The 10,291-nt window shown below is 53.3% G+C and overlaps 1 protein-coding gene across 6 annotated transcripts in view; it reads right to left on the bottom strand.

The window, feature by feature from the left end:
- Positions 1-655: 655 nt before the first annotated feature.
- The window catches only part of RAD54L2 (RAD54 like 2), a 91,695-nt gene continuing 82,059 nt past the window's right edge, over positions 656-10,291 (bottom strand). For all 6 annotated transcript variants that reach the window (XM_057486924.1, XM_036878101.2, XM_036878104.2 and 3 more), the window contains 4 exons: positions 8,698-8,897; positions 7,523-7,612; positions 5,335-5,427; positions 656-3,836 (listed from right to left, as the gene is read on the bottom strand). In XM_057486924.1, the coding sequence (XP_057342907.1) occupies positions 2,842-3,836; positions 5,335-5,427; positions 7,523-7,612; positions 8,698-8,897 (1,378 nt within the window). In that variant the 3' untranslated portion in view covers positions 656-2,841. The remainder of the gene's footprint in view (positions 3,837-5,334; positions 5,428-7,522; positions 7,613-8,697; positions 8,898-10,291) is intronic.

Raw genomic sequence — 10,291 nt, 5'->3', positions numbered from 1 at the left:
CCCCCGCCTCAGGCCTGGACAGCAGGGGGAAGCCACCATCAAGTATTTCTGATCAAAGAAGCTGTAAACGTGGTTCTTAGGTTGAGACATTTCCTGCTTCCCTCACGTACAAGCTCATGTTTGGTGTGCGCACACACTTGTCTACCAGCACACAGAGAGACAACAGAAAAGTCAGAGAAGTTTTCAGGTTCATGAAAAAAAAAACAACCCAAAAAACATGGAACTGGTAGCACTCCCATGTCCCACGATCCCACCCCACCACCTACACAACGTAAGCTGCACACTTCAAAGCCAGCCTTTGCTAGCCAGGTCAGCCCCCTCCCGGCTCCTGAAAGCTCTGGGTGGAAACGAGGCATGTGCTGCCTCTCTGAACCCCATTTGCTTACAGCTGCCTTCAAGTGCCCACCTCCCCAGTGACTGGCTGCAACCCTTTGCTGGGATAGTTTCTGGATTCTCAGAGTCTTGTAATTTCTAGAGGTGAACACGTATGCCCCTCCTTCCCTGACACACACACACACACACACACACACACACACACACACACACACACACACACACACCACACACACACACACCACACACACACACACACCACACACACACACACACACACACACACACACACACACACACACAATCTCTGGGCTCCCAGGCAGCCTAGGCTGTGTGCCTGCAGACCAGAGACCCAGGCCAATTCAGTCCTACTACACCAGCGTCTACCCGAGAGCCCACTCCAACTGGTCCCTCCACCATCCATTCTGGGGGTGAGAAAGCACAGGTTGGAACTGCTATTCTTAAATTATTAAAATAATTTGCATAGCTAAGTTGTAGATCTAAGGCTTCTATGAGTAGGAGCATTAAGTGTGACAGGGTACTTCTGAAAATGGAGAAAGCAAGCTAAAGTTCCACTTTTGGTGTAAACAGCGCACAAATGCACATGCACACATGGATGCACCACCCCAGCCATCTCCTTGGCTCTTCTCTGGGAACAGCACCCCAAATGTGCTAAGGCCCTCCCACAATGACAATGGCTGGTCAGAAGCACTATAGAAGCAGCCGGAACTGGTGGTTGGGGGTAAGGGGCCTGGCTCACCACCCTCAGCATGGGGAGAGGCAGATGTAGCAGCTGCCCAGGAAGGACGGGCCCGAGGCAGGTGGCGAAGCTCCAAAGCCTGACAAAGTTTGTCCATCACAAAGACCTGCCTAGCAAAGTCTCAGTAGCAGGAGTAAAAGCCAACAGGAAGGTGGCCAGTGTTTACATCTAAAGCCTGGATGCCCCCTGCCCCAGCACTGGCAACAAGAAAGGGGAGACCCAGAATGACTGATGGGTTTAGACAAAAGCAAGACTCAAGGCTCCTGCATGTCCCATCAAAGAGGATGGAGTGACAGGCACCAGGCCACACAATCACCTAACAGGTGCCAAGACACACAAGAAGCCAAAACTTTTCCCAATAGGAGACCAACAGTCTGTCCTGCAACCCAGCGGCCACCTATTGCAGCTCCACTGGGCAGCACAGAAAAGCCTGCCTCTGAGGTCCTCCTGGGAGGGCCCAGCCCCAGATGTGGGACCACTTACTTTCCAATAACAAACTCCATGGTCCCGTTTCAGTGTCTGCGGAATGAGTCTCACCCCACGAGCTGTGCAGTCACAGACCCCCTGGCCTTCCTGTAAACAGCATTGTCTAGCGTGAACCTTGGTCAGCTCACCATCCGCCTCCTGGGATTTACTCACTAGCAGCTATGGGGTCTGGGATATCTTACAACTCCCCTTCGCATCTCTTACCCTCCTTACCCCTAACCTCCCCTCCCACCCCACCCCCAAAACAAGACACGTGGAAAGTCCAAATAATAAATAATTGCCCATAAGAAATAAATTAACATGGAGCGATCTAGCGGGGAAGGCAAGGCCACCAGGACGGGCAGCTGGGGCTCAGTCTGTCCTCGTGAAGAAAGTCTCTTCTGGCCGCGGCTCCACAGCCTCACCCGGTGCAGCGCCCCTCCTCCCAGCCCCTGCGCACGTGCAACCGCACCCCCCCAGGGAGACCTGCTCAGAGACAGCCGCCGGGGAAGGAGACAGGTTGGCGGTGCCCCCTCTTCTCTCACTATCTCCCCCCAAAGTCTAAAACAGGCTGGCTCTGCAGACCAGGGACTGGGGTTAGCTGGGCTTCTCTTCACCCAACTAGAAGGAAACCTGTGGTTTCCATGGCTCTTCTCCTGCGCTCATCCTGGTGTTCACACTAACAGTTGCCATGAACCACCACACTCTGATTTCTATTTTTAAAAAGATAAATTCATTTTTTAGTTTCCCCCTTGGTCCCTCCCTCCCTCCTTCCCCCCCCATCACCCCTGCTGTTACACACATGTACATACATATGTAGACACACACGCGCGCACACACACATACCTGGTCTCCTTTGCCTGCTCTCCCTGCCCACCCGCCTGCCCTCCCCTCCCCTCTCCAGGCCAAGCTAAGTCACCCAGTAAGGCAGCTCTCTCAGGAGAGAGTGTTCCCAAAGACAGAAACGGGGTGTGAGCCTCTGCACTCGGGCGGGCGGGCAAGCAAGCAAAGAGCATAAGCAAGACGGGCAGGAGGAGAGGCAGGCTGCCTGCCCCTCCGCTCCCGCTCCGGGTCCCTGGTTTCCCGCTATTGCTGCTCTCTGGGGTTTTTTGCCTCTTCTGTTAAACAGCAACAGAACCTTGCCACTATGGTCAACCACCTTTCCCTGCCCTCTTCCTCTCCCTTCTGCCAGGTGCCCTATCCTCAGAAGGCCCAGAGCGCTGCCCTTCAGCCTGGTGGGCAGCCTGCTGAGGCCCCGAGGGAGGCGGAAAGGGGCTCCCCGGCTATTTCCCAGTGACCTCTATCACATCATCGTCCTTGTCCTCGTCATCATTGGAGCTGAAGCCCACCTCGGCAACCTCATGAGGGTCAAATGGAGGCACCTGGGAGCGAAGGAGGCTGCCAGCCGGGTAGCCTGTGTGTGGGGACACGTAGCCTGGGTAGGCAGACAGGCCCCGAGGAAGGTTGCTGGGTAAGACGGGAGAAGGAAAAGGCGCAAACATCCTGGGCTCGGACAGGAGGGGCTGTGGGAAGGGGAGTGGGTAACTGGGCAGTAACCCTGGCACAGAGGAGCTGAGCGTGAGGGAAGGGCTGCTGGCAGTGACTGAGGTAGCTGTGGAGGGGGAACTGACGGGGCCTGCTGGCCCCAGAGGGTCAGTAGTCACTGGAAACACCAGGCGGGCATCTGCCAGCAAATTGGACAGCTGGTAGTAGGAGGGGGTACTGCCCATAAACAGGGAGTTGTCCCCGGCCTGGGAGGTGAAAGGGGCTGTGAGGTTGTGGTTTAAGGAGACGGGTGGCATGGCAAACCCGCCAGAAACTGGATACCCGTGTTCGTACGGCTGCATGGGGGCTGGGAGGTGGCCTTTCCTGGACCGCCGGCGGGCTGACTCCTGGGCAGCAGGTGGTGTGGCTGACTTCCGCTTGTGGCCCCTTAGGTCCAACACTGGGTGCCTGTCACCACAGGGAGGGCCAGTCACCAAGAGGGAGCTATTGAGGCAACGACCCCCATGTCGAGGCTCGGGCCCGAGAGCTGCCCCAGGAACAGCACTGCTGCCCACAAGTTGGGCTGGGGGGCCAGGCAGGGCGGCACTGCAGCTTGGGGAGCTCTGACAGGATTCCCGGGCGGCAGCCACGTCTGCGTACTGCTGGAGCTCACTGATGATCTCAGGGCTGTCTGGAGAGACCGGCCTGGCCAGCCCCTCAGGGTCCGGGCCTTGGGGTGATGAGGCACTGTGTCTGCCGTTGCTTGTGGACTCAAGAGAAGACCCCTGGGAACCTGGGGACAAAAGGTAGGTAACTGAGAACCAGAATGACCAGGGAGAGGAGTGTAGGAAAATTCCATTAAAAAGAAAATCCTGCAAATGTGAAAAATGAGAATAGAATTTGTTTTCATTTCCAAACTGCAAACAACCCATGTGTTAATAATGCCCTCCTACCTTCTTTCAGTGAAAAAAAAGAAAAGAAAATCCTGCCCTGTGGTTCCCCCAAATTAAACTAGTTTGATGTCCAAACATATCAGCCAGTCAACTTTTCCCAGTCACAAGGAAGCAATCCTTTGATCTAAGGAAATAAGTCTATCTGCAATAAGACCTATAATTTCTCTGCACCCCAGTCCCCCAATCTGTAAAACTCAACCTAGGTAAATCCTATGAGACAATGGAGATGAAAAGCTTAGAGATCATTCTTATTTCCTAGTCAACTCTTTGGGGCAAAGGCAATCAAGTGACCAGGATGGGAAAAAAGAGGAATGAAGTTTAATAGGCAGTCCATCCTGGTTTAAAAACAAGACAAACTCCATGGCCACACAATACAACTGGGACAACTAGGAAATCTGGATGGTAGGTAATGTTATGGAATTGTTAACTTTTAGTGTGATAATGGTGGTATGACTAGGAGAATGTCCTAAATATTGGAAGATGTGTGCTGAAGTATTTGGGGGTAAAATGACACCATGTCTTCAAATTACAAACTGTTCAAATAATAGGAAGGGAGAGAGGACATTTCTAGGACAGTGGCAGCCACTGGACCTCGGCACAGGGCACCAGGCCTCAAGGGCTGTCGCTCACCTGGTCTGTGCCCAGGAAAGTCTCCACCACAGAAGCTGGAGCTAGTGCAGCCTCATACTCCACAGGGGGTAAAAGGGAACCCCTCTCATGGAGGAGAACTTGGCAAGAGTTCCTAACATTGTCCACATGCCACAGGCACACTCTTTGACCTGGCAATCCCACATCTAAGAATGTACCCTACAGATACGCCTGCCTGCCTGTGGCCAGTACTGCACGGTGGGGTAATACAATCTCAGCATCCGAGGACAGGGCACTCAGCACATGCAGTGTGATACCCGTCTAATGGCGTCCTGCACAAACCCCTGCAGGGCGCATCTGAAGAACTGATCAGGAATGAGATGAGATACACCAGTGAGTGAAGAATGGGGTGAGCAGTCTCTTGAATTAACGTATGTTTTAATAATACAAAGGAAAGCTACATAACATATGCATAGGCTCTTCATACATAAAGACTGACAGACACACACTGATGTGGACCACGTACATCCTCATACCATGCATATGCACAGAATACCTCTAAAACCCAAACAAGAATAGTACATCCGGAAAGGAGTGCTGCATGGCTGGGAGTATGAGGAGAGAAAAACACACTTTTCACTTTACCCCCTTTCCTACCTTTTTAATTGTGAACCATGTACACATTATTCAAAAAATAAATTAATTACAAAACAAAAGAAAACCAAAAACTGTAAGGCAGAAGCACTGTACCTGAGGCAGCTGTCCGGCCATCTCCAGGGGCCTTTGGTTTGCCAGTTGCCCGGACAGCAAAGATCCGCCCGTCACTGGTGCGGATGTACGTCCCTGGGAACAACCATGAGAAGACCGTTAGCAGCAGACATGAAGAATAGCCACCAGCCCTGAGCAGCTCCAGACCTAGGCGCTGTGGGCTCGCCGAGGGCCAGAATGAGGTCTCAAGACCCCTGAAGTGAGGAGTGGGGTGTCTGAGCTGTGGACCCAAGACTATTCATTTATTCCACAGCACTGACTGCATGACTCCCACAACCCCACAAGGAGGTGCCTGACACAGGAAGGGCCCTGTCTCATGGAGCTGAGCCTCTGGAGGGGGAGACAGACAACCACAGCAGAAGACATCGGGGAGGGTCACAGGCGCATACGCAGTGGAGGAAATAAACAGGCTGCTGGGGAAGAGAAGGAGCTGGCTCCCTCTGTGCGGGACCGGTGACTCTGGCCAGCGTCCTCCTCCTAGATCTGGGAACGAGTCACACTGCCTCAACACCATCTCTCCGGTGGTGGGGACAATGCGAGAGTGCGTTCTGTTCCCACGGGGCATGGGTTAGCCTTCCCCTTGGTCTTTGCCAAGTCTTTAGCTTAACCTCCTGGAATGCCAGGGCTGTCTCTAAGCCAGAAATGAATAAACTTCTTCTCAAAGGTTCAGTCAGCAGGTGTTTCGGCTTGATGGCTATAAGGTCTCCATTGCGACCCCTCAGCTCTGCTGCAGTTGCATGGAAGCAGTGGGGAGTGGCTGTGCTCCGAAGATATTTACTTCTGGGCACTGAGGTGTGCATTTTGTGCCATTTTCACATGCCACAAATTATTATTCTTTCCATTTGCCTTTCAACCAGTTGAAAAGGTAAAACCCATTCTTGTTACACAGGAACAGTAAGAGGAAGCAGGCTGCACTGGGCCCGTGGGCTGTAGCCTGCTGACCCCAGGCTAGTCATGCACCCCATGGCATTGTGCCCTGAGGTGCTGTGACCCAGTGGAGGTGAGGGCAAACCCCCTTTGTAAATGGCGAGCCTGAGGGAGCCTCACACAGGCAAGGCTGAGGGGAGAGACAGGCCCAGCGGGGTCCCGACATGTCCGGGCCAACCTGTCTGCTCCCGAGTCTCACTCCGGCAATCTCACCTTCCTGCCTAGGAGGCCGAGACAGTGGACTTTTAGAATGATCACACCAGAAAATTCTGTCATGCAACCCACATACAATAATTCCTCCGCCCAACACACTCCCAGTCAGACTTCTGACCTGCTACACACAAGTCGGCCAGGCAGCACCGTAACAGACATGGCGGCTTAGGCCCAGCCCCCAGCTCTTTCCGCACGGCCTCAGTCTCCCTGTGCAAGCCTAAGTGCCAGGCACTAAGCTTCTAATTGCTGAGGCACCCTTTCCAAAGACATCCATCTCACGGCTATGAGCTACACCCCCAGATAAGGAACCAGGCTGCCCCCACCCATGAAGAACCCTTATAGGAAGTCCAGGGTAGCCTGGATAACTGACCCTTGAGAGAACCTGCTTTTCTCTCCCCACAATCTAATTCCCTCCCTTATGCTGTGAGTTTGCTAATGAGTGAACCCACAAGTCCCCAACCACCCTACCCTCATTCTTAATAAAAGCAGAGGCCCGGACCATGCCCGCACTCGCTCCCCACAAACTGGCTCTGTGGCTCTGGGTGTGCTCTGTATCACCAGGACCTGTGAGTGATAAATGCTGTTTTTTCAAATACTCTGACTGGTGTTGCTCAGGCGCACCTTGCCATCACAGTAAGAACCACAAGGGCCGGGCCAGTGCAGCCACAACACGGCTCAGGGGAAATGTCTGTGGGGGCTCATCACAATTAGTCTGCCCAGAGAGTGTCTCGGGCATTCCTAGCCCACAGCATCACTGTTGGTAGGCTGAGACTAATACACCGCGTCTGTCCTAACCCACCCCAAGAGTCTCCACAAAAACAATGGTAAAATATGGAGAATCAGAGACCCTAACTCCTTCCTTTGAAGCCACTGACAGATATCCTTCGGGCCCAACCCAACTCTGTCTGCTAAGTTCCTAGAAATGTCCTTTTCTCATGCTTCCTCCACAGGCGACAACCTTACAGGAGCCCCACCCACCCTCCCCCTACTCAGGCCTGGCCCAGCGCTGCCCCCGCAGCCCCAACCTCACCTTTCGTCCCACGGATGATGTGGACGCTCTCCCCAGCGTTAATCCTTGCCTGCACATCCGTGGTGCTGTTGAGTCCGGGAATAACAATATCTGTGAACAGGACCACAGGCCTCAGACTCAGGCCGCACGGGGCCGCCTGCAGTGGGAGGGGGACGCCAGGGGCACATCCGTCCACTCCTCAGCGGCTTCCCCAGAGCCTCTGCAGGCAGGGGTTGACCTAAGAGTCCGGCCACAGGCAAAGCCAGCAGGAGGACCTCTAGCAACTGTCTAAACAAATACTGGGAAAACAACACGTTTTAGAACTATGATCATCTTTCTGATCAATTTTCCCTGACTTAATAAAAAAATGCATGGGTTTTTCACTTAGAAAATGTTTTAGTTCAAATGTTTGTTTCTGTGTGCTTTTTTCCTTCTAATCTATTTGCACGTGGGCGCTCTACACCCCTTGAGGCTCCTGGCACTGCCTCACTCTCTCCCTTGCTGGCGTTACTCCATGCCTAACTGAAGAATCGGGAGAAAAGCATTTTTGAGAAGCAGCAGAGAAGCAGGATTATAAGAAGCTTGCTTTTTGTTTTTACTTATTTCAATTTTTTTTTCTATAACAGACACATATTATTTTCATATTTAAAAAAAACAAGATATTTTCACTAACATTTATAAATAATGAGTATCTATGGATAAGATGAAAAACAGCACCCTGAAATGCCTTTCTCCTCAGCCGCCCCAAGCCGCAGGGCTAATCACAGGAATGCACTGCACTCAACCCACATCAGGCTCACGAAGAAAGTAGCAGGCGATGGTCAGGTCTTCCAATTAAGTAGGGAGGTTAGCAGCTGTCCTTTACACCCAGCTGACCCTACAGTCAGGTGGGACTCAACACACTCACACCTCTCTCGGAAGGCCAACCCTGTGTCCCGGTGACATTTTCACAATCTCTACAGTGCTCGGCGTCTCTTCCACCCACCACATTCAAGAAAACCCAGTTCCGTGTTGTTACTATTCTTAAGATATTTCATCAGAATGCAAACTCCTCAATGAGGAACTGCTATCTTCTCTTTTTACTCACAGTGCCAATGTAGAAAGGCCTAAAATACAAAGGGCATTTAATAAATGCTTCCTCAGTGAACCAAATAATCAAAAAGGCAGCCCCTGGAGAGACCCCAGGGGTCCCTCACCTGTCGTGGTGACCACCTTCTGCACGAGGACGCCGGCACGCTGCAGGTAGTTGATCGGGAAGTTCATGGCTGGATTTGTGCTGGGGGCAGAACTCACACTGCCTCCCAGGGAGACATGCCTGGGCATCATGGGGATGGGGGTGGACTGGACGGGACGAACACTGGCCACGGGCTTCTCATCGCTCTTCAGTGCAGACTGCCTGTGGGGGACAAACAGGCACACTAAGGCAGCGCGCAGGACAGCTCTCTGACCTCTCTGCAGGGGCGGCAGGCCCTCCGCAGCTCCCCGTCCCACAGCCTCCGGCACTGCTGCAGGAGGAGCAGAACCCGCAGACATGACCAACAGAAGAGGAGACCAGGACCAGGCGGGGTGGAGCGGAGACAGAGGCAGTAAGGGGTGCACACACACGAGTCTGAGAAGAACCAGATGTTTTGGAGTAAAACCCGCTTGGAGAGGTGAGGCAACATTTGCTCCTCTAGAATTTGGACTGTTCACAACAGGAATTAGCCTTTGGAGGGAAGTTAGGAAGAGGCAGAGAGGCATCAAGGGAGGTAAATTCTTCAGAACACAGTTCCCGCTAAATTGAAGACAAATGGATGGAAAATTCCTGCATGCAGGGAAAAGGGCCAGGCGATCCCACATGCCAGCTGATGCTGAGACCCACTGCCCAACTGAAGCATCTTCAGTCTCTGAAACCTCAAGTTTCACTAAGTAACGTAGACGCCTCTCCCTTCCACAGTCCTTTCCGCTTGGTGAGTCCTGGGGCTAAGCCCTCCAGTCAGGACCACCACAGAAGCGGCAGTTGACAGAACACTTCATGGAAACCAGGTGCTAAGCGGCATGCGGCCTGAGCACTGCCTGCGCATCTCAGTACCGGTGGGCCAGAACGGTGCCCACGGTCAGTGACACCTCACCCATCACCTTCCTCTCAACTTGATGTTGGCACCTTGAGAAAGCACCTCTTGATTTAAGGTTTGTGAAATTAAGACCCTACCTATAAGTTTTCTGTGTCTTTGGTCCTGGGAAGAGGCCTCCTGGAACGGGAATGGTCTTCTTCCCCTGATAAAGAACACCTTTATGCCACTGCAGTGGGAGTCATAGGCATGAGCCCTCACAACGCTGCTCTTAGTTGCCTCGGGCCCCTTCAGGCAGCCCTGAGCCCAAGCACTCCCGTCCCCAGCAGGCCCAGCGGCACTGCGGCCCCCCAGCTCCAGGGCCCATTTCCTCAGCATCTGCCCAGGGTGGCCTGGCCAGGGCTCAGGGCCCTGGTCGGATGTTAGTGGGACTCTTCCCAGGATCAGAAGTCGGAAGGGTAACAGGGACCTAGACCAAGGCCCAGACTAAGAACTGGGTGGGAAGGCTGCGCGCATACACGCAGAGGGGATAAGGAGGTGGCAGGACCGTGCTTACGGCTCATCACATGTTGAGAGGCTGGTGCCTCTGCAGGAGCAGAGCTGGGCCAGAGAGGGGCTGTGACACGTCCTCACAGCCCAGCCCACTTGGCACATCTTCCCCACACATGGCTTTCCTCCCACAAGCTTAATCCATCCCTGCTGTTACGCAGAAATGCCCAGAAAAGAGAAACAAGGGATG

The sequence above is a fragment of the Manis pentadactyla genome, chromosome 1, assembly GCF_030020395.1.
Source record: "Manis pentadactyla isolate mManPen7 chromosome 1, mManPen7.hap1, whole genome shotgun sequence".
In the NCBI taxonomy this organism is placed as follows: domain Eukaryota; kingdom Metazoa; phylum Chordata; class Mammalia; order Pholidota; family Manidae; genus Manis; species Manis pentadactyla.
Note: the sequence above shows the minus strand (reverse complement) of the source record. Positions and strands in the feature narration are given on the sequence as shown.